Genomic DNA, 22,755 nt, shown 5'->3' with positions numbered 1-22,755 from the left:
TCCCCTCCTCGTCCTGAAGACGCTCCGAGCTCTTCAGTTGTTCCTCCGACCTCCTCTTCAGCCTCTCTTCCTGGTCCCGGTGGCGCTCCTCCTGAGTCTGGTGGTGGTGATCCTTCTACTCTTCTGAAAAAATGAATTTTTTTATGGCTATATGGGGGCTCGGCCTGTGAGTCCCCCCTTTTTTAAACTCATTTATTCGGTGACGCTTGAACAATTTCCTTTGGCCTTTTAAGGCCGTAAACAAAATATTCTAGCAAGTGCCCTTTTTGAATAAGGGTTTAGATTAACAAAATAAATGCCCCTTTTTTGGATAAGGGTTTAAGTTACCTCATGCGTGTATGCTTTTCTAATTTCGATATTTCGAAAACCCTCTTGATCTTTTTCTAAAAACCTTTTCTATTGGCTTGTCTTGTTTTTCGAGCCTTTTCGTTCAAGGGCTTTTATGCAGCCTTTAAACTTTTCTTAGGTTTTCCAATCTCTTTTTGTTATCCTTTATACTCAACTTTGCTTTAGTGAGTTTTTATGACTTAGGTTATTTTTGTGATGCATTTTTTATCTACTCGGAGTATTTCCGAGTTCGATTTACTCGAGTCTCATCTCGACTTAGGAGTCGGATTGTTCCCGAGTTTTTACGATCAACTCATACAACCTCTTTACGCCGACTTGTACCTCGTCGTTTTATCCTGACGACCATCTAGGTCGGTTCATGGGATTTTCACGTTTTGTCGAGCTTAAGTCGGCGCGTTTCGTAGAAAGACTTAGAAAAAATAAAGAAGGATGTTATAAGAGATATTGTAGATGAAAAGATCTTTATTAATTGAGGAGGTACCTTCTTGCTACTAAGGGTGTAAATAGCCTATTTTCCCTTAGCCTCTACTATGATGCCTCGTTAAAAACCCTTCTCCAGAAAAATCCCTTTTGGGAAAAAATCATGAAGTTGGGAAAAGAGTACATCAGGGAGTAGAGTTCGCTTTAACTGTAGTACCTTTTCATATTACAAGCATGCCACGATCTTGGTAACTCAATGCTGTTCAGGTCGGTTATTTTATAATAACCTTTCCCTAACACTTCCTTGATTTTGTATGGTCCCTTCCAATTTGCGGCGAGCTTTCCTTCTCCTGATTTGTTGACTCCAATGTTGTTTCTGATTAGGACCAAGTCATCCGGGGCAAATGTTCTTCGAATGACTTTCTTGTTGTACCTGATAGTCATCCTTTGTTTCAATGCCGCTTCTCTTATCTGGGCATCTTCTCGGACTTCGGGGAGCAAGTCGAGCTCCTCTTTGTGTCCCCGTACATTTCCGACCTCGTCATGGAGAATTACCCTTGGGCTTTGCTCATTGATTTCTATTGGAATCATGGCTTCTACACCATAGACTAGTCGGAAAGGTGTTTCTCCTGTGGCGGATTGGGGGGTTGTCCTATAGGCCCATAACACCTGAGGGAGCTCTTCAGCCCAAGCTCCCTTTGCTTCCTGTAGTCTCTTCTTTAGTCCTGCCAGTATAATTTTGTTGGCTGCCTCGGCTTGCCCATTGGCCTGTGGGTGTTCTACCGAGGTGAACTGATGTTTGATTTTCATACTGGCCACTAAGCTCCTGAAGGTAGCGTCGGTGAATTGGGTTCCATTATCCGTAGTAATGGAATAAGGTATCCCATATCTTGTGATGATATTTTTGTAGAGGAACCTGCGACTTCTTTGAGCGGTGATAGTGGCTAATGGTTCTGCTTCTATCCACTTTGTGAAGTAATCTATTCCCACGATCAAGTATTTGACTTGTCCTGGCGCTTGGGGAAAAGGACTTAACAAATCCATTCTCCATTTTGCAAAAGGCCATGGAGAAGTGATACTAATGAGCTCTTCTGGGGGAGCCACGTGGAAATTTGCATGCATCTGACACGGTTGACACTTTTTCACAAATTCTGTGGCATCTTTTTGCAAGGTCGGCCAGTAGAATCCAGCTCGGATTACTTTTCTGGCTAGAGATCTTGCTCTGAGATGATTTCCGCAGATCCCACTATGTACTTCCTCCAATACCTCGGCGGTTCTTGAGGTCGGTATGCACTTTAATAATGGCGTTGATATCCCCCTTCTGTAGAGGATATTTCTCACCAAGGTGTAATGTTGTGCTTCCCTTCGGATCTTTTTAGCTTCTTTCTCCTCTGTAGGGAGGATGTCGAATTTCATGTATTCGACTAAGGGGTTCATCCATCCGAGGTTTAAACCGACTACTTCAAGTACCTCTTGCTTATCTTCTGTTTTTGTTATCGAGGGCTCTTGGAGGGTTTCTTGAATCAGGCTTCTGTTGTTTCCTCCTGGTTTGGTACTTGCTAACTTGGATAGGGCATCCGCTCTGCTGTTTAGATCCCGAGTTATGTGTTTGACCTCGGTTTCTGCAAAGCGCCCAAGGTGTTCCAAAGTTTTTTCCAAATACCTCTTCATATTAGGGTCCTTTGCCTGATATTCTCCACTTATTTGGGAGGTCACCACATGTGAGTCGTTGTATATCATCACTTTTGTAGCGCCGACTTCTTCTGCCAATTTTAGTCCGGCTATCAAGGCTTCATATTCTGCCTGATTATTTGAAGCCAGAAATTCAAATTTTAAGGAAACCTCTATTTGGGTTCCTTTTTCATCTACTAATATTATGCCTGCGCCGCTTCCCGTTTTGTTGGAGGATCCGTCTACATAGAGTTCCCATGTAGTCGGTTTTTCCTCTTGGTCCCCTGCGTATTCTGCCACGAAGTCGGCAAGGCATTGGGCTTTAATTGCTGTCCGAGTTTCATATCTCAGATCGAACTCGGAGAGCTCTATTGCCCATTGAACCATTCTCCCTGCAACATCCGTCTTTTGAAGGATTTGCTTCATGGGTTGGTTTGTACGGACTCTTATTGTGTAAGCTTGAAAATAAGGTCGTAGCCTTCGTGAGGCTATTACTAAGGAGTAGGCAAACTTTTCTAGTTTGTGGTACCTTAGTTCAGGGCCTTGTAGGACCTTACTGATGAAGTAGACTGGGTGTTGTCCGACCTTGTCTTCTTTTATCAGGGCCGACGAGACAGCCCTGTTTGCTACGGATAAGTATAGAACGAGGTCTTTTCCTGGTACTGGTCGGGTTAGGATAGGAGGTTGGCTTAAAAACCTTTTGAACTCTTGGAACGCCTCCTCGCATTCCGGAGTCCATTCGAATGGGCATCCCTTTCTTAATAAGAAAAATAGTGGAAGGGATTTTAGTGCCGATCCTGCCAAAAATCTGGAGAGGGCTGCAAGTCGGCCATTGAGCTGCTGGACCTCTCTCAAACAAGTCGGACTTTTCATTTCTAGGATGGCTCTACATTTATCGGGATTGGCCTCAATCCCTCTTTGTGTTAGCATAAATCCTAGAAATTTTCCTGCTTCCACCGCGAAGGCGCATTTTGCAGGATTTAGTCTCATCCCATGCAACCTTATGGTGTCAAAGACTTGTGAGAGGTCGGATAAGAGGTCGACTTCTTCCTTGGTCTTTACTAGCATGTCATCGACGTATACTTCCATTAGGCTCCCCAGGTGGGGGGAAAACACTTTATTCATCAACCTTTGATATGTGGCTCCTGCATTCTTTAATCCGAATGATATGACCACGTAGCAATAGTTGGCTTTGGGTGTGATGAATGATGTTTTCTCCTGGTCTGGCTCATACATCGGGATTTGATTATATCCCGAGTAGGCGTCCATGAACGACAAGTATTGGTACCCTGAGCTGGAGTCCACTAGGGTATCAATACTTGGTAGGGGATAAGGGTCCTTAGGACATGCCTTATTTAGGTCGGTATAGTCGACGCACATTCTCCATTTACCATTCTGTTTTTTGACTAGCACTATATTGGCTAGCCATGTTGGGTACTTGACCTCTCTAATGAAGCTGGCCTCCCGGAGCGCCTGTACTTGCTCTTCTACTATTAGGGCTCGTTCTGTGCCGAGCTTGCGTCTTCTTTGTTGTACAGGTCGGGACCCTGGGTAAACCGAGAGCTTGTGGGACATGAGCTTGGGATCAATCCCAGGCATGTCGGAAGCCTTCCAAGCGAAGAGGTCGGAATTAGCTCTTAGGAGTTCATCCAACCTTTGTTTTAGGGTTTCCCCTAGGTTGGCTCCTATGTAAGCGTTTTTTCCTTCCTCCCCACCGACTTGTATCTCCTCGGTTTTTCCTCCCGGTTGAGGTCGCAGCTCTTCTCTGGCCCTTGCGCCACTGAGCTCTATAGTGTGGACTTCTTTGCCTTTTCCTCTCAGATTTAGGCTTTCATTGTAGCATTTCCTCGCCAATTTTTGATCTCCTCTTACCGTTGCTATTCCCGCTGAGGTCGGGAATTTCATGCAGAGGTGGGGAGTGGATACCACTGCTCCGAGCCGATTAAGGGTAGTCCTGCCAATTAAGGCATTATAGGCTGACCCTTCATCAATGACTATGAAGTCTACACTCAGAGTCCTTGATCTTTCCCCTTTTCCAAAAATGGTGTGAAGGGGCAAAAATCCTAGTGGTTTTATTGGCGTGTCCCCTAATCCATATAGGGTATCGGGGTAGGCTCTCAACTCTTTCTCATCTAACCCTAACTTATCAAAAGCTGGCTTGAAAAGAATGTCCGCCGAGCTTCCTTGGTCCACTAGGGTTCTGTGGAGATGGGCATTTGCTAGGATCATAGTTATTACCACTGGATCATCGTGTCCAGGGATTATCCCTTGCCCATCTTCTTTTGTGAACGAAATAGTAGGGAGGTCGGGTGACTCTTCCCCGACTTGGTAGACTCTTTTAAGATGTCTTTTGCGAGAGGATTTAGTAAGCCCCCCTCCCGCAAACCCTCCTGAGATCATATGAATATGCCTCTCTGGAGTCTGCGGCGGTGGGTCTCTTCTATCCACATCCTCTCGCTTTCTCTTTTCATGGCTGTCCGACCTCTCTATGAGATATCTATCAAGCCGACCTTCTCTAGCCAGCTTTTCTATCACATTCTTGAGGTCGTAGCAGTCGTTTGTGGAGTGACCATATATTTTATGGTACTCGCAGTAATCACTGCGGCTCCTCCCTTTTTTATTTTTAATGGGTCTGGGGGGTGGCAGTCTTTCAGTGTTGCAAATCTCTCTGTATACATCCACTATAGAAACTTTCAGGGGAGTATAAAAGTGATATTTTCTCGGCCTCTCGAGACTGAGTTCTTCCTTTTTCCTGGCTTCCCTTTCCTTCTCTTTAGTTGAGGGAGGGGGTCCAGGTCGCCAACTCAGGTCCCTTAATTTGGCATTCTCCTCCATATTGATGTACTTTTCAGCTCTTTCTTGTACATCACTTAGAGAAACAGGGTGTCGTTTAGATATGGACTGTGAGAAGGGACCTTCTCTGAGCCCATTGACCAGCCCCATTATGACTGCCTCTGTGGGCAGGTCTTGGATCTCCAAACATGCTTTGTTGAACCTTTCCATATAGGCTCGTAAAGATTCTCCGACCTCCTGTTTTATTCCCAGGAGGCTCGGTGCATGTTTTACCTTGTCCTTCTGAATTGGGAACCTCATCAAAAACTTCCTTGAGAGGTCTTCAAAGCTGGTGATTGATCTCGGGGGAAGGCTATCGAACCACTTCATCGCTGCTTTCGACAAAGTGGTCGGGAAGGCCTTGCATCGCGTAGCGTCGGAAGCATCAGCCAGGTACATCCGACTTTTGAAATTGCTCAGATGATGTTTTGGATCCGTAGTTCCATCGTAGAGGTCCATATCAGGGCTTTTGAAGTTCCTCGAAACTTTAGCCCTCATTATGTCCTCGCTAAAGGGATCCTCTCCCCCTAATGGTGGCTCTTCCTGTTCGTCACGGGAGTTGCGATTTTTGAGGGAAGATTCCAGCTTTAAGAGTTTTCTTTCTAACTCTTTTCGCCGTTCCATCTCCTCTTTTAGATACTTCTCCGTTTCCTTTTGTCGCTCCCGCTCTTGTTCTAACTGTTCCAGGCGGCTGTGGACTAACCCCATTAGTTCAGTTACGTGGGATGGTCCGCCTTTTTCTGATTCGCGCTCGTCTGAGGAGTTAGCCTTCGGGTTTTTTACCCCGGAGGTGCCCTCTCTCTGCTGATTGTTAACCTCCTGGTGGAGGGCTAAGTCCACATTGTTATTACCTGTGTCCAGATTCTCTTGTTCGGAATCTGTTTCCACATGGCCTTCTTCATGGGATCTGTCCGCCATCAAGGGATGATCTCTCGGGTCCCCGGCAACGGCGCCAATGTTACTGTGGGTAACCGGAGATTAGTAGGATAGATGACGTTCGTTGGCCCAGTCACCTGCGGTTGGTAGTCTCCGAGCTGGATCGCACACTGGAGCCTCCTTCCGACTTGTGTGAGCGAATGAATGGGGGGTGGTACCTGCAAAGACACTCCGATGCCTAAGTTAGCAAGAGTGTGAGCAGGTCTAGAGAGTATTGGGCTTAGAGATACCTGAGGGGTGTCAGTGTATTTATAGTGGTGAGCCAATAACCACCGTTGGAGTAGTGCCGTATCTTTAGGGTGTTAACCGTCCCATTATCTTAGGGAGGTTAAGATATGGCTTTATGAAGCGGTTAGAGAGATTTTAGGGGCGATTACTCATTTGAATTGAGTGTTTATCTGCCAGCTAATCTCATGTCCGACTTCTTTAGAGCAAGTCGTGGTTGATACCGACTTCTTACATGAAAGTCGGTACTTAGCTAGGCTTAATCCTACAGATTAGGCCTTTTATTTGGATCTGGGCCTTTGACATTGGGTCAGGGTATGAACAATATTTATATTTTAGTATGTATTTTTATACTAATGACTAACTTTAATAGCTGATTTTAGTGTACACATAATATAATTTATTTTTTATTAATGTTATATAATTGAATATAGTGTAAATTTTTTTAAATTAACAGTACGTTAAAATTAAAATTTTAATTTGTTAAGAATAATATTACATAACTAATTAAAATTAAAATTTATTATTCTAGACTAACCCTTAATAATAAATATATTTTTATACGATACAATATTTGCTAAACCTTATTCTCAAGGTTAGATAAAAAATTTCATTAAACTCCTTTTTAAAAAAGAGTTGAAAACATAAATACTTATATTAAAAGTTTAGTAACTTATAAATAAATTATTTTATATTTATTTTTTTTAAATATTTATTTAAAAAAATAATAAAAAAATTTGTATCACAAAAAAAATTATTTTTTTAATTTATTCATAAATACTTAAATAATTTTTTAAAAAATTATCATTTATTTAATTTTAAAAACTATGCCAAACAATAATATTAATACTGTGACTTTTCGTATATCCCGTAACCTTTCATATATCCCGCCAACAAAAGAAAAAAAAAAAGTAAGGAGATAAAAAGCAATGAGGTGACAGCCGCAGGGGAGAGTTAGTTACGCAATTTGGTGACTGTTAATGTGTGAAGGAGTGACGTTCGAACTGTAGCAATAACCAATGGCGGTTTCGTTCGCAGCAGTTAACCTTCGGAGAATGGCACTCCGATCATCATGGAAAGCTTCTCCGTTTTCTCATGCAACACTCCCCTCACTAGAAAGGTAACTCCCCATTTTCCCCAATCGCTTCAACCGTTTTTCAACCTGCAATGCTTTACACTCTGAAATGCTTTGTTTTTTTTTTTTTTAATACAGAAATAGGAATCGTCCCCATGGAGTAAGAAAGGCCTACAATCGTGGCTCTTTTATGAGGAGGAGGGTTCATCCTCCATGTTTGATGCATGGCAAGTTTGCTTTTTTCAGAGAACCTGCGTTCCGCTATGATGCAGGTGATGATGAGAGACCAATTTATGAGGCCATTATGGAGGTATACATCCTACTTATGCTTAATTCCATTGATGTTCTAAGGCCAAGCTTAAGGGGTTGAGGCTGATGCTCTTGCTTCTTTATTACTTTTTGGTTTCTGGTGGTACGAATAAATTTTGTTATGGATGAAAACTATGAAGCGTATTAAGAATTCAATATTTTTGAAATAAATTTAAAAATAAAAAATAATATATATTATTATTTATTAAAATAATTTTTTTAAATATTTTATATAATTAAAAGAAAACATAAGAAATAGTTAAAATTTTATTTAATATTTTAATATTTATAAAATATCAAAATATTATTGTAATTTATCTAAAAAAAAATTTATATTTTATATAATTATGTCATATTTCCGTATCTTATAAGATTTTAAAATTTTTGGCCAGTATCATAGATGGAAAATTTAAAATTAAATAAAATAACAACTTATAATAACAATAATAATCTCTAAGATTTGGTTTGGTAAAATTTTTTAAAGAGGTGTTTGTACTTTTTAAAAATTCAAGCTAATCGGATTACTTTTGAAAGCACCTAAAATAAAGTTTTTTAAGTTTATTTGTGTTTTTTAAAATTTAAAAGTATGATATAAGCTCGTATGCTAACTAATTTTTAAATTTGATGTTTATATTTATGTCTATTATAATATTTTTAAAATTTAAAAATTATTTTACTAAACTCAATTCATATTGTTTGTGTTTATTAAAAGTTATTTTTGATTTAATTTAAAAATTAATTTTTATAAATTACTTTTAAAAAGTAAAAATTTTACTAAACTAAGGCTAAGTCTATAGATAATATTCAAAAAGCACAAGTAGCAAGATTTTATGTTTTATTGGTGTACTTGTAAGTATGTCTTACATCATCATCATTTGAAATTTTTTTTAATTATATCGGTATATCATTAATTTTTAATAGTCGATCTTAATTATAAAAAATATATATAATATATATAATTAAAATTAATGATTAAAAATCACTAAAATATTAATGTACGGATATATTTGAAACTTTTCTATAATTTGTGGAAGATGTTTCAAAAGAATATATTTTGTTTCTTGCAGGATCTCACTCAGACTAGAACAGAAGCTAATGTATCCGATGGTCTAATGTATGTTTCTCTTCTGAAACATCAGGTATTATAGGTTTGTTCGGGTAAATTTAAAAAAAATATTTTTGAGTTATTTTTTAAAAAAAAATTTATAAAAAAATAAAAGTAATTTTATATTTAGATATTTTGTATAAAAAGATCTTTTTATTTATCAATTATGTTTGGATATAACAATATAAAAGTACTTATTTATTTACTTATTTATTTATCGTTTCTAATAAAAAGATGTTTTTTTTATTTTTCTAATACTTTTACCTTTTAGTTTTTACTATTAAAAATTTGCTAAATACACTAAAAAAACTTTTTTATTAAAAAAATATTTTTTTATCAAAATAATACACCCAAACAAACACTATGGCTTATCTATTTGTAATAAACATTTGGGGAGCCATTCCACCCTTTTATTTTTTTTTTGAAATAAAAAGTTCAACACAATAAAGTGGAATATCAACATCTCAACAGAAAAATACTAAACAGATAAAATAAACTAATTTCTAATTATCTTCGACAAAAGTCATCAACAAGTCAAAAGATCAAATATCACTCCACTTTTTGTAACTCTTAATCGATCTGTTAACTATTCCTACAACATTTGATTCTTGATTCCCAAAAAATTTGGTATTCCTTTTCAATCAAATGCTCCAAATGATAATAATAAAACCAAACTCACCAATGTTCTGTTAATTTGACTGCATGGTTGCCCTTTCATTTGATATAACTCTATATTGCAGAAAATTGCATTGGATTGGATGCTTCAGAAGGAAACCAGAAGTTTGCATTGCCTTGGGGGTATTTTGGCTGATGATCAGGTCATCTCTTATGTATCTAATCAATGGCCCTCGATGTTTTACATCTTATTGCTTTTAATTGAACACCAAACCCTTCTTCTACAGGGCCTTGGCAAGACAGTTTCAATGATTGCCCTCATCCTAATGCAGAGGTTACTGCTCTCAAGATCTAAAACAAACGATGCATCCAATCATAAAACTGAAGCTTTGAATTTGGATGATGAAGATGATCGTGTTACTGTTAATGTGGAAAAGCTTGAAAATAAAGAAGAATCTGATGATGTAGAAGCTATTACAGAACCTAGGAAACGGCCAGCTGCTGGTACACTTGTTGTTTGCCCGGCAAGTGTTCTTCGACAATGGGCCAGAGAGCTTAAAGAAAAAGTTGTTGAAGAGCAGAAACTTACTGTTTTGGTTTATCATGGGGGCAGCAGGACAAAGGATCCTACTGAACTTGCAAGATATGATGTGGTCCTCACAACATATGCTGTTGTGACTAATGAAGTTCCAAAGCAGCCATTGGTTGAGGAGGATGATATTGATGAAAAAATAGGGGAAATATTTGGAAGTAAGAAAACTAAAAAGGGTAGAAAGGGATTAGACGATTCTTCGATTGAATGTGCTTCTGGTCCTCTTGCAGAAGTACGTTGGTTTAGGGTTATTCTAGATGAAGCTCAAACAATAAAGAACCATAGAACTCAGGTAGCTAGAGCTTGCTGCAGTCTTAGGACCAAAAGAAGGTGGTGCTTATCTGGAACACCTATTCAAAATACTATCGATGATCTTTATAGCTACTTTAGGTTCCTGAAGTATGATCCTTATGGTGTATATAAATCGTTCTACAATACAATAAAAGTTCCAATATCCAGAAATTCTATAGAAGGGTACAAGAAGCTTCAAGCAATTTTGTGGACTATTATGCTTCGCCGTACAAAAGGTACTTTTCCTTTGGTGCATATATTGTTTGCATGTACTTTTTCCTATCACTTCTGCTGTTCTTTTAATTAAACTTAGTCAATCGGTCAAATTCTTGCATTTTTTTAGGAACTATGATCGATGGGAAGCCAATAATCAATTTACCTCCTAAAACAATTGAGCTGACTAAGGTGGATTTCTCCACTGAGGAACGGGCCTTCTATATGCAGTTGGAAGATGATTCCCGTTCCCAATTTAAGGTTTATTTGCTTTGCATGTTTATATAATTTATAATTTATATAGCATTCGGTAATTGTCCTTTCGCTATTGAGATTTTAAATAAGGTGGATTGGAGTTTTGACTTAGGTGGAAACCCCAGGTGCAGTCGATTTCACGTGAAGTTGATAACTGAGTATGGTTAGATGATTTGACTGATTTGACTAAAATTTCTTCTAACGACTTTTAGCTATCAACTACACGTGAAGTCGACTACAGCAGTTTCCACCTTTGACTTATTGCAGGCAGAAATTAGATTTAGTATAAATTGTAATCTTGGTAGCCTGCAGAATATATTCAACCTTGTGGCCTATATTCTGAGTTTTGTTTTTCAGATTAGTTGATATTGGTGTTTTGTATAATGATCAATAAAAGAGACAGTAGGCCCTCTATAGTATTACATGATTTGATATGGTCTATTTAGGATACGGAGCAGTAACGACAGTTTGTGGTATGAATTTGGTCAAGTACCAAGTACCAAATCCTCTGGTTATTTTATTTATTTATTTCTGATAAAAACAGCCCTTTAGTGCACTAATGCCACTAAAAAATGATAAAAATTAGGAAATTGAAACATTATTAGTTTAAGCAACAAATTTAAGATTGTTCATTAATTAACAAATAGATGCCTGATTGAGTCTAAAATATTTTCTTAAGATCTTCTTAGATATTTTTCAAATATTCTCACACATATTGAGCATATTCTTAGATGCTTTCTAGATATTGCAACAGATTTGTTAGTGTGTGGTGCTATTTGGACCTATCAACTTGGCGACTTTGAAGAAGGGAAATAATTTGTAGAATCGTCTGCGGTGTGATTTAGCTTTTAATTTAGTTAGAGATCATTACTGCTAAGTACTGCATCAGTTTAAAATCAATAGCATATACTTTGCACTTTGCAGGCATATGCTGCTGTTGGCACTGTGAATAAAAACTATGCAAATATTCTTTCAATGCTTTCCCGTCTTCGTCTAGCTTGTGATCACCCGCATCTTGTTAAAGGTGACTATTGTCATTCACTAGTGCAGCAGAGTGAGTACACCTCATCTAAAATCAAAGCTGTCCTTGAGATTCTGCATTCAAATTGTAAACTGAATAGTCCTAGCTCTGGTTTACTAAATTCTGCTGGAAGCCGTAGAGGTTCACCATCTTCTGATGATTCATATATTGAAGATTGCGACTCAGATGCCAGGATTATGAAACAAACAAGAAAATATTCAGAGTCAACAACTGTAGGACCAATAAAGGCTGTAGTTTTTTCCCAATGGACTAGAATGTTGGACTTAGTTGAGGCATCATTGCAACAATCCCGTATACAATACAGGAGACTTGATGGGACGATGTCTCTGATTGCTAGAGACAGATCTGTTAAAGATTTTAATACTGATCCCAAGGTTTGGTCTTGTGTCTTCCCTGACATTGTCAAAGCTGATAATTGTTTTATGCAAATCTTAAAATATGATAGGAAGTAGTATGAGGACCTTTTTGGTGGTAGCTGAACTGCTAAAGTAATGTGAAATTTAATCCTCTTTCTTTATCATGCTGTTGATGCATTGGTTTTATTATGGGAGTTATTTACTGTTTCTGACAACTGAAATTCCTTCCAGGTAACTGTTATGCTGATGTCGCTAAAAGCAGGAAATCTTGGTTTGAATATGGTTGCTGCGTGTCATGTTATTCTTTTGGATCCGTGGTGGAATCCAACAACTGAAGATCAAGCTATTGATCGAGCTCATAGAATTGGACAGACTCGTCCTGTTACAGTGACACGGCTCACTATAAAAGATACAGTTGAAGACAGAATACTGGCTCTTCAGGTAATGCTACTGTCTATTTAAAAGTCCTGAATTTTCTGCCCTTTATATTTTCCCTTTTTAATACTGTTTTAATTTTTTTGAACAGAATGGAACAAGTTGATAGATGACATTTTTAGGCCAACATTTTCTTCTAAATTTGTATTTCTCTTTTGCCTTTTTCAAGTTGTAAAAAGTAACAGACTAATAGTATAACCTGCTACAAGGGCCGAATGGGATCAGCATGATAATGGAGAGAAGTAAGTGTGTGTTTGTCAATGGTAAGCTGATGTTGTCTTGTGTTGGAACTATGTCTGGCAGGAAGAGAAGAGGAAAATGGTTGCATGCACTTTTGGTGAAGACCATGCCGGCAGCTCTGAGACTCGCCTTTCAGTGGATGATCTGAAATATCTTTTCGGTGTAGATTCTTAGATTATTGCCTTCTTGTTCCGGCCATGAATGGTTAATGGTGATAGTTACCTAAAGTTTTTGCCTTTGGAGGGTTAGGTTTGGAGTTAAAAATAGTTCTGAAGGGATGGATGACTTCTTTTTTTCGGTGCCTGCTCACATGTGTTGCTCAAGTTGACTGGTGAGGTTGGCTAATTTGTGTAGCACAAAGCTGCCTGTAAATATTCTAGTTAAATTTATATGAAAAAATATTAGTAGACAATGAAAATATTAAACAATATAAATAATAGATATATTGGATGTTCATTTTATTAGTGTACGGATGGTTATTTTAATATTAAAATTTAGAGGGTTAATTTGGAGGTGTAGTGTGTTTTTATTTGATTGGTGGTTGTTCATATTGTTCAAAATAATCATTGTTTACCTAGCATTCCCCAATTTATATATATGGGAATGCTACCTTGTACAATTTTATTGTTCAGGTGCTGGAAGTGAGTCAAGCTGGCTCATGAGCTAACTTGAATTTGACTCATTAATAGCTCGATAAGCTGAACTCATGAGTTGGTGAGCCAAAGTTGAGTTTGGATTTGAGCTCATAAATTAAATGAACCGAGTTTAAACTTGGATAAACTTAGCTCATTAGCTCATGAACTGGTTCAAATATATTATATAATATTAAAAGTACAGATTAAATATATATATGATATGCGTATTAATATATATATTAATGTTTTTAATTGTTTAAAATTTTATAGTCATTTTTTATATATAATTTTGATGTAGGATATAAATAAAAAATTTATAATTGATAGATAGACAATATATTAAATTTATTTTTTAAATATTTTATATATATATATATATATATATATATATAAAAGTTATAATTTATTGATATAGAATTATAAATTATGTTTCTATTATTTAAGTCAGTCCGTGAACTTTCGTTGAACCGAGTTTGAGCTTACGAAATAGGCTCGATTGTCAATGAGTTGAGCCGTGAGCCAAGCTTAATTTTCGTGAGTCGAACTTGAGCTTGGTTTAACTCGGCTTAACTCAGCTCACTTCCAACCCTAGTTGTATGGCAGCGTTTGTTTAGGCTGTATTTATTTATTGAGACATGAACACTAATTGTTAGATTTACTAGTATATATTTACTGTTTGTTTGTTGAGACACAAATTTGGGGTGGTATATAATTATACATAAAATACATATATTTAGTGTTTCTCTTTAAAATTAAGTTTAAGAGACACAATGTATAGGACATAAAATTTGACCATTTTATCCCTAAATTTTAAAATTAAGAATGCATAAGATACAACGCATAAACAGAGAGTAAAATTGACATTTGATTTATACATACGTGTCTTATACATTATTAACAAACACATTATAAAATTTGTGTATCTTTATATCTATGTTTCTTTGTGTATTTGTGTATGTGTCTGTGTATCAAAGACACTAACCAAACGCATTAGTATCCATGTCCACGAGAGACATATATATGGCGGTACACATTTGCCATTTGTTTAATAAGACACAAATTTTCAATAGACACATTGATAGTTGATACACAAGTGCTCATGAAATACGTGTATTTAATGTGCTTTCTTTAAATTGAGACACAATTTATAAGATACACAAACTTTTTACTTTGTCCTTCTACTATTACCTTCCTCCCTCTTCCTTCTTCATCCACCTTACTCACTGCCTCCCTCCTTCACACGTCACGCCGCCGCCCTCCTTTCTTTCCTTTTCCTTCCTCCCCTCCTCTTTCTGTCTTTTCTCGCATTTTATCCCTCTAATTCATCACTTTTAGAGCTTAGCCTCCTTCATAATTCCTTCTTCAAAACCAAGATAAATTTTATAAAATGCAAAACACAGTTATATCTCGAAAATTGAGAACAAATGATTAGTGATGACTTTTTAATTCTAACTCTTATATATATTTTTAAGATTAACTATTCAATAAAATAAATTTTAATATATCCTATTGTCTTTCTAGTTCGTGCTCCAACTATTCTAATCGCCCTTGGTGCTCATAGACGAGTCCCATGAGCTCTGTAGAATCACGATTTTCAGAATCTCCAAGTTGATGGACTCCTGACCCTATCCTCCTTCCTTTAGGGTTATTTCTGTTCTCATCTGCACCTCATCTCCCTTCAGGACGTGGGGGGTACAACAATTGCATGATCATATTTAGTTTGGTCCTTCTTCCGGGGTTCTGATTCTGAAGTAGTGTGTTCATTTTCAGGATATTCATCTACTATTGTTAAGGGTTGAGCTCCAAACTCCCGACAATGGTGCAAATCTTCTGAGGATTATATGAAACAGATTATTTGGGTGTGAACGTGAGGTAGGTCCAGACTCTTATAAATGATATGTCTGAGGTCTTCACCGAACAGAAATAGGTGTCCGATGCCTTCGAGCGAGATGAAAGTGGTACCTGCAAGGGATTCCGATATTTACGTTAGTATGGCTTTAAAGAAGGTTTTCATAGAATTGGATTGTAGAGATACCTAAGTGCATCTGTGTATTTATAAGTGTAGATATGGGATCAATAATCAATTTTGGAGTGGTTCCACTTTTAATAATGGGCTATTGTTTTCTTTTATATAGGAAATTTATTGAGATCTCCCTTCTAAACGATGAGAGATTGTAGGTGGTGGGTTGGATCCACCCATTCTAGAAAAAAACCACATTGGGTTGACGTTGCCAAGCCCGACCTCTTGGAGGTCGGGTAGCGCATTAGAGTGGTGTGGGACGTAGAGCCAGTTTGAATAGGTTCATAGGTAACTTTTTTTAACTTTTAACTTATGAAAAATTTATTAATTTTTTGTGCAATTTTTAAAACTAAATTGTAACTTTCTAAAAAGTTATTTAAGTGCTTGTGGAGAAGTAAAAAAAAAAAATTCTCTTATAATAAAAAACTTTTTATCATTCTTCTTTTAAAATAAGTACTTTTAATATAAATATTTATTCTTTAAGCTCTTTTTTTAAAAGGGGTTTAATTAAACTATTTATCCAAAACTGAATATTAGTATAGATTATGCTTGTGATCCTTCTTGGGCCCGGCTTTAGGAGTCTAGAGTGAGATCGGGGTCTATTTTAAAGGTATGAACCTAATTCTAAATTAATCTGAAATAAACAGTGTTAGATCGAGTCGAGTCGATATATAATTAGTATGTACGATTTTGTAAATTTTATATAATAAAATAACAAAATTTTAATTTTATATATTAAATTTAATAAATGTATTTTAAAATAAAAACTTAAAGAGTAAAATATACTTTTTATTTTTGAAGTTTGACAAAAAATTCAAAAATATTTTTAAATTTTATTTTGTTTTAATTTTATCCAAAAAATTTTCGATTTTTATTAAATATATCCCTAGCACGTGACAGCTAATTTTTTAAAAATTTAAAACCAATTCATCACCAACTAATAAAAACAACCTTTAATATAAACAAATTAAACATAATTGTCATGAATTATTGTCGAATTGATATTAAATTTTTGAAAATTTAACTGTCGAATATATATTTAAAACAAATTGAAAATTTTTAAGACAAAATTAAAATAAAATAAAATTTATGAATATTTTTAAAATTTTTAACAAATTTTAGAGACAAAGAATATATTTTATCTTAAAACAATTTTTTTAAAAATAAAAATAATATTATATAATATAAAAAAATAATTAAAATAAAAAACATAATATTTTATTAATTTTACGGTAAAATATATATCGTAATTATAAAATAATAATTGTTATAGTATCTAAAAATATTTGTCTAATTTATTAAAAAAATTAAAAATTAATATTTAATTTTAAAAATATAAAATTAAATAATTATTAGATATTCAAAATTTTAATAAAAAATAAAATAGATAAAAGTTAGATACCAAAATGATAAGCACGGTAAAATTCACCTCATAAAATATCCTTTGAGATCAAGTCGGGTCTATGAAAATATGTTCCAAAGCCAGTCCAAAGTTAGGCTTATAAAAATGCCAAATCCAAGTACTATGTTAACTACTGTTACTGTTACTGTTACTCATCGCGCCGCCCCGCCCCGCCCCCTTGTTCCTCCACAATGCGGGGAAACCTTCTCGGAACCACCGACAAGCGGCCGAAACCCCTGTCTCCAACGAAGGCGCCACCCATCCTTCCGGGCGAGGTGATCGAGGAGATCCTGGTGAGGGTCCCGGCGAGTAGCCTTGTGAAATTGAAGATTGTGTGCAAATCATGGAATGCACTAATCTCCAACCCCGAATTCGTCAGCGACAACCTTCACCGGTCAAGAGCAGATCCAAGACTGGTATATCGCTTTCGAGATAGTCGCAAAATCCACTTTTCGTCGGTGCAGTCTCTGTTCAAGAACCCATCCGCCCTTCTTACCAAAGATGGCTGCTTCGAGATGGATGGTGATCTGCATATCTTGGGTTCCTGCAATGGCTTGATCTGCCTCGGCATGATGAACAGTCGTTTTCACTTGGGATCCATCCGATTGTGGAACCCCTGTACCAGATCGGCATCGGATTGGTTGAAAATTCGGGCGATAAAGGATGACATGTATGGTTTTGGCTATGATCATGTGCATGATAATTACAAGTTTCTCGAGGGTTGTTCGATATACGGCCACAAAATCCACACCTTCGGTTCGAATTATTGGACAACCATCGTTCAAGATCCCCGATTTTACCACCCCAAGCTGGGGTTAGGGACGTTTGTGTATGGCTCTCTGAATTGGGCAGCTCAGGCTCATAGCAACTTTCTCGAATGGGTGATCATTTCCTTTGACTTAGCCAACGAGAATTTTGCCCCATTGTCTCTGCCTGATATGAATAATAGGGACGAGCATTATGATCCTGCGGTGGGTGTGTTGAGGGACAGGCTTTGTGTTTGTTTGAAGGAAAACTATGGTGGTTGGATTTTGTGGGTGATGAAGGAGTATGGGGTTCAAAAGTCATGGACTAAGTTGATCACCGTATTTAGTAATGAGCGCGTATATCCACCCATGTTTTATTCACTTAAAGCCATGTACATGACGGAAAATGATGACGTTGTGGCTGTTTCCCTTAGTCCCAGTGATTCTAGAATTTTCAAATTAGTTATTATTAGTTCAAATGATGCCCGCAGATCGCATCGAATTTTCGGCCAACGAACTTTAGTCGACGCAGATCATCAGAATTGCTATGTTTACCAAGAAAGCTTGGTTTCGCCCTCCCATTTAGGCCTTCCAAGTTTCCACTACTGATAAAATAAAATCAGTCCATGTTTATTGCTTAATGACTTTCTGTTATTGTAAGTGTTACTCTCATTCATCAATGCAGTTTATTTTGTTGTTTACCTCAACTTGGTGGCTCTACTTTTTGTCCATATGATTATCCCCAGTGGCTATCTCTGTCAGTACTGCATAATCTAATGCATAAGGTGCAGCAGGCACCATCAATTCATGCTTGACTTTGAGACCTGCTAGGTTTCAAGTAAATATATTCAGCTGTTAACATTTAAAATAATGGTATGACTTGAATATATTTATAGTTGTATATACAACATAGGTGACAATCTACTAGAACATCAAAGATAATGCTACCATTTCATTCTATCAACCACAGACTAAGGTCTTAAACATTCTTCACCGGATGCACCTGTTAGATTTTTAACCCTGTAACCAAAGCATGTTTTCATTATGTTCTTAGAGACAACAAACCCAGTCCTAGTTTCAAACTGGAAGCAAGTCCACTATATTCAACAATACAAAGTTGAAGTTTTCAAAATTCCACCAAAACTAAACAAGCCAAGAAAATCCCTCATCTAAGAATATTCTAGAACAAAATGCGACTCACAAGTCGAGCGAAGGGCTCTCCATCCTTGAAGATGATGAAGGTTGGCAGGGCCTCGATCCTTTATTTGTTGGCAATTGCAGTGTACTTCTCAGTGTCAATCTTGACTACCTGTACCTATGCAAATATTCTTTCAATGCTTTTGCTTCTTCGACTAGCTTGTGATCACCCGCGTCTCGTTAAAAATGATTCTTCTGATCCTCTTGGGAAATAATTTGGAAACAACCTCTGCTATATGCTGTGCTTGCGAGGTCAGTTAATTTCTAACATGATGTATTCAGACAGTTGTTTTTTGTTGTTAATATGAGCTCTAAGAACATGATGGAATATATCCTTTTATTATAACATGGAAGTTTAATTCTATGTATGGTATATGTAATGATTTTGGGTTAAAAATATAGTATCTTATAGGTAAACTTTCAATGTTAAGTTATACTGTTGTTGAGAAATACACATGTGCCCACACTGGACACTGGTAAAGATTTAGGATTTTCTTATATGTTGTCAATGTCATTATGGAACTGCATGGTTAGCACAGCCCCAAGCACATGTCTACAAAGTGGATAAATGGAACAAAATGAGTGACTAGATGGAAATTAGATCTTATACCATGGGGAACTGTGGTTGACTGGTTGTGAGCTTTCAGTAAAACACAAATGTTTACCATCCCAGCTTTAATAAGAAAAAGAAAATATGGGGGATGCTGTAGGATAATGTCCAAAACCATCACTTTCAATTGAGTGTATTCCTGATCTAACTAATTTTTTCTGCTTTAATCTCCTGAAGCTTACAGTTGTAACCCTGCTTATGAATATTTGTTTTCTAGAAAACAATTTCCTGTTCTGATGCTATGATCTATTGATTGATTACTTAATTGTTTACTAATCACTGGTTGATTTTTTAGGTTTTGATTTCTCAGTTTGTCTTCTGGGCGTATAGCTGAGTAGTAAATCAATAGCAATACGTTGTTGAATAAGGGCTTTAGTTGATGCATACTTTTTTTCAATAGGATCCACCTGAAGACCCTGTTGTTACAATGCGTGGCCATGTCTTCTGTTATCAATGTGTATCAGATTACTTGAATGGTGATGGTAATACATGCTCTGCTCCTGGTTGTAAAGCAGCACTTGCAGAAGATGCTGTTTTCTCCAAGGCTACGTTGAAGAGTTGCTTGTGTGATGAACTTTGTGGTAGTAATTCCATAAAAGTGCATGATTTTGCTCATTCACTAGTGCAGCAGAGTGAGTACACTTCATATAAAATCAAAGCTGTCCTTGAGACTCTGCATTCAAATTGTAAACTGAATAGTCGTAGCTCTGGTTTACTAAATTCTGCTGAAAGCCATAGAGGTTCACTACTATCTTCTGATGATTCATATATTGAAGATTGCGACTTAGATGCTAAGATTATGAAACACACAAGAAAATATTCACAGTTGACAACCGTAGGACCAATAAATGCTATAGTTTTTTTCCCAATGGACTAGAATGTTGGACTTAGTTGAGGCATCATTGCAACAATCCCCTATACAATACAGGAGACTTGATGCGACGATGTCTCTGATTGCTAGAGACATATCTGTTAAAGATTTCAATACTGATCCCGAGGTGTGGTCTTCTGTCTTCCCTGACATTGTCAAAGCTGATAATTGTTTTATACAAATCTATAAATATGATAGGAAGCAGTATGAGGACCTAATTGGTGGTAGCTGAAGTAATGTGAAATTTAATCCTCTTTCTTTATCATTCTGTTGATGCATTGATTTTATTATGGGAATTATTTACTGTTCCAAGTGCATTAAACCTGATAGCCTGTTGGTGTTTGACAAATGAAATTCCTTCCAGGTAACTGTTATGCTGATGTCGCTGAAAGCAGGAAATCTTGGTTTGAATATTGTTGCTGTGTGTCATGTTATTCTTTTGGATCCGTGGTGGAATCCAACAAATGAAGATCGAGCTCATAGAATTGGACAGATTCGTCCTGTTACAGTGACACGGCTCACTATAAAAGATACAGTTGAAGACAGAATACTGGTTCTTTAGGTAATTCTACTGTCTATTTAACAAGTTTTGTTTCATGAATCAAAACATGGCGATACATTAGGAATAATTAAATTTAGGGCCACCAAAGTGGGGCTTTGCTGCTTGTGAATATGAGACCCCAACTTCAAAATTCCTGATTTTTCTCCCCTTTATATTTTCCCCTTTTAATACTGTTTTAAATTTTTTGAACAGAATGGTACAAGTTGATAGATGACATTTTTAGGCCAACATTTTTCCTTTTTAAACTTCTAAAAAGTAACAGACTAATAGTATAACTTGCTACAAGGGCCGAATGGTATCAGCATGAGTTATCTTGTGGTCCAAGGGAAAGTTGATCTCATAAATTCCCATACCATTTAATTTGTGTGGTTGCTTGCTTTCATAATGGAGAGAAGTAAGTGTGTGTGTGTGTGTGTGTCATTGATAAGCTGATGTTGTCTTATGTTGGAACTATGTCTGGCAGGAAGAGGAGGAAAATGGTTGCATCCACCTTTGGTGACGACAATTCCGACTCTCGCCTTTCAGTGGATGATCTGAAATATCTTTTTGGTGTAGATTCTTAGATTATTGCCTACTTGTTCCCGCCATGAATGGTTAATGCTTATAGTTAAGTTTTGCCTTTGGAGGGTTAGGTTTGGAGTTCAAGATAGTTCAAGGGATGGATGGCTTCTTTTTTGTTGGTGCCTGCTGACATGTGTTGCTCAAGTTGACTGGTGAGGTTGGCTAATTTGTGTAGCACAAAGCTGCCTGTAAATATTCTAATTAAATTTATATATATGGAAATGCTACCTTGTACAATTCTATTGTTCAGGTGCACACTGTGCTACATGTTATTGCTTCCAATTCTTATTTTTAAACAACAAATTCAAATTATTAAACATTTTCATTAATTTGAAATAAATTTTATAAAAAGTGAAACACAGTCATAGCCCGAAAATTGGGAACAAGTGATCAGTGATGGCTTCTAAGTTCTAACTCTTACCCATGTTTTTAAGACTAACTATTCAATAAAATAAACTTTAATACATCTCATTTCAAAGTAGAGTACAAGAAAATGCTGGGTCTAGAAACCCAACAGTTAGTCTAACAATTATTGGTTTAGTTGAGTTAACATGTTGGTACAATCAAAGCATTCAAGGTTTGTAAAATTGTGGCCAGATTTGAAAGTGATAATAGTGAAATACGTAAAATGACGGTTTTGCCAAATGCAGTTTTGGATGAGTACGATAATTGTAATTAGTACATCGAATTCCTGCATGATTCGTAATCTCTGACCAAAGGAATGGGTGTTGTGGTACATTGCTTCTTGATTCCTCTTCTTTCACCATTTTTCACTAACAAAGTCTTAACTTTTGGTGGGGCCTAAAAGGTGCTTTCAAAACCATATGGGCAATCAAAACATCATTTTCATCCACTCTAATTAACCACATATATCAGATAACATGTGAGTGGGACATCTAAGTGTATATGTCGTCCTGCTAATGATCATCCACATTTTAATAAAAGGAAAAAAAAGTGTAAAAGTGATTTATTTTCCCCTCTCATCCCTCTCATGAATCTGAGGTCTCTCTCTAAAGAGGAAAAAGCAATGGCTTTTGCCTTTGTAAAAGTCATTACTTGAATGAATGAATGCACACTCCCAACAAAGGTAGAGAGCAGAGCCTAATAGTGATGGTGGCTCCCCTTTCCTCATCATTCAATTTCTGTAGCAGCTTTGAGCTTTCACATACAAAGGAAAGAGAAAGAAAAAGG

The 22,755-nt window shown here is 36.6% G+C and overlaps 3 protein-coding genes across 4 annotated transcripts; all 3 read left to right on the top strand.

Annotated features, from left to right (window-relative positions):
• Positions 1-9,581: 9,581 nt before the first annotated feature.
• LOC112712269 (helicase-like transcription factor CHR28) lies at positions 9,582-13,416 on the top strand. 2 transcript variants are annotated; one of them, XM_072203595.1, is made up of 6 exons: positions 9,582-9,739; positions 9,824-10,655; positions 10,763-10,893; positions 11,812-12,303; positions 12,517-12,726; positions 12,812-13,416. In XM_072203595.1, the coding sequence occupies exons 1-6, from the start codon at positions 9,680-9,682 to the stop codon at positions 12,824-12,826; spliced, it is 1,740 nt and encodes a 579-aa protein (XP_072059696.1). In that variant the 5' UTR covers positions 9,582-9,679; the 3' UTR covers positions 12,827-13,416. The 2 variants fall into 2 exon arrangements, with proteins under 2 accessions (XP_072059696.1, XP_025620888.1); XM_025765103.3 differs by having other exon boundaries at positions 9,583-9,739; positions 13,024-13,416.
• A 3,619-nt stretch (positions 13,417-17,035) lies between these two features.
• LOC112712272 (F-box/kelch-repeat protein At3g23880) lies at positions 17,036-18,470 on the top strand. The gene has a single exon (XM_025765106.3). It carries the CDS (start codon positions 17,209-17,211, stop codon positions 18,370-18,372), a length of 1,164 nt encoding a protein of 387 aa, XP_025620891.1. The 5' UTR covers positions 17,036-17,208; the 3' UTR covers positions 18,373-18,470.
• Positions 18,471-18,908: 438 nt separating this feature from the next.
• On the top strand, positions 18,909-21,832 carry LOC112712273 (helicase-like transcription factor CHR28). Its single transcript, XM_072203596.1, has 4 exons — positions 18,909-19,212; positions 19,971-20,202; positions 20,806-21,003; positions 21,467-21,832. The coding sequence occupies exons 1-3, from the start codon at positions 19,147-19,149 to the stop codon at positions 20,907-20,909; spliced, it is 402 nt and encodes a 133-aa protein (XP_072059697.1). The 5' UTR covers positions 18,909-19,146; the 3' UTR covers positions 20,910-21,003; positions 21,467-21,832.
• Positions 21,833-22,755: the final 923 nt, after the last annotated feature.

Source organism: Arachis hypogaea, chromosome 9 (genome assembly GCF_003086295.3).
Source record: "Arachis hypogaea cultivar Tifrunner chromosome 9, arahy.Tifrunner.gnm2.J5K5, whole genome shotgun sequence".
Classification (NCBI taxonomy): Eukaryota; Viridiplantae; Streptophyta; class Magnoliopsida; order Fabales; family Fabaceae; genus Arachis; species Arachis hypogaea.
Note: the sequence above shows the minus strand (reverse complement) of the source record. Positions and strands in the feature narration are given on the sequence as shown.

Coding starts and splice junctions, on each gene's coding strand:
- LOC112712269 (XM_025765103.3), top strand. CDS start 9,680: ATGCTTCAGAAGGAAACCAGAAGTTTGCATTGCCTTGGGGGTATTTTG. Junction 12,304..12,516: donor ATTTTAATACTGATCCCAAG/GTTTGGTCTTGT, acceptor AATTCCTTCCAG/GTAACTGTTATGCTGATGTC. Junction 12,727..13,023: donor ACAGAATACTGGCTCTTCAG/GTAATGCTACTG, acceptor TATGTCTGGCAG/GAAGAGAAGAGGAAAATGGT.
- LOC112712272 (XM_025765106.3), top strand. CDS start 17,209: ATGCGGGGAAACCTTCTCGGAACCACCGACAAGCGGCCGAAACCCCTG.
- LOC112712273 (XM_072203596.1), top strand. CDS start 19,147: ATGATTCTTCTGATCCTCTTGGGAAATAATTTGGAAACAACCTCTGCT. Junction 19,213..19,970: donor CTATATGCTGTGCTTGCGAG/GTCAGTTAATTT, acceptor TTTTTTCAATAG/GATCCACCTGAAGACCCTGT. Junction 20,203..20,805: donor TCATTCACTAGTGCAGCAGA/GTGAGTACACTT, acceptor AATTCCTTCCAG/GTAACTGTTATGCTGATGTC.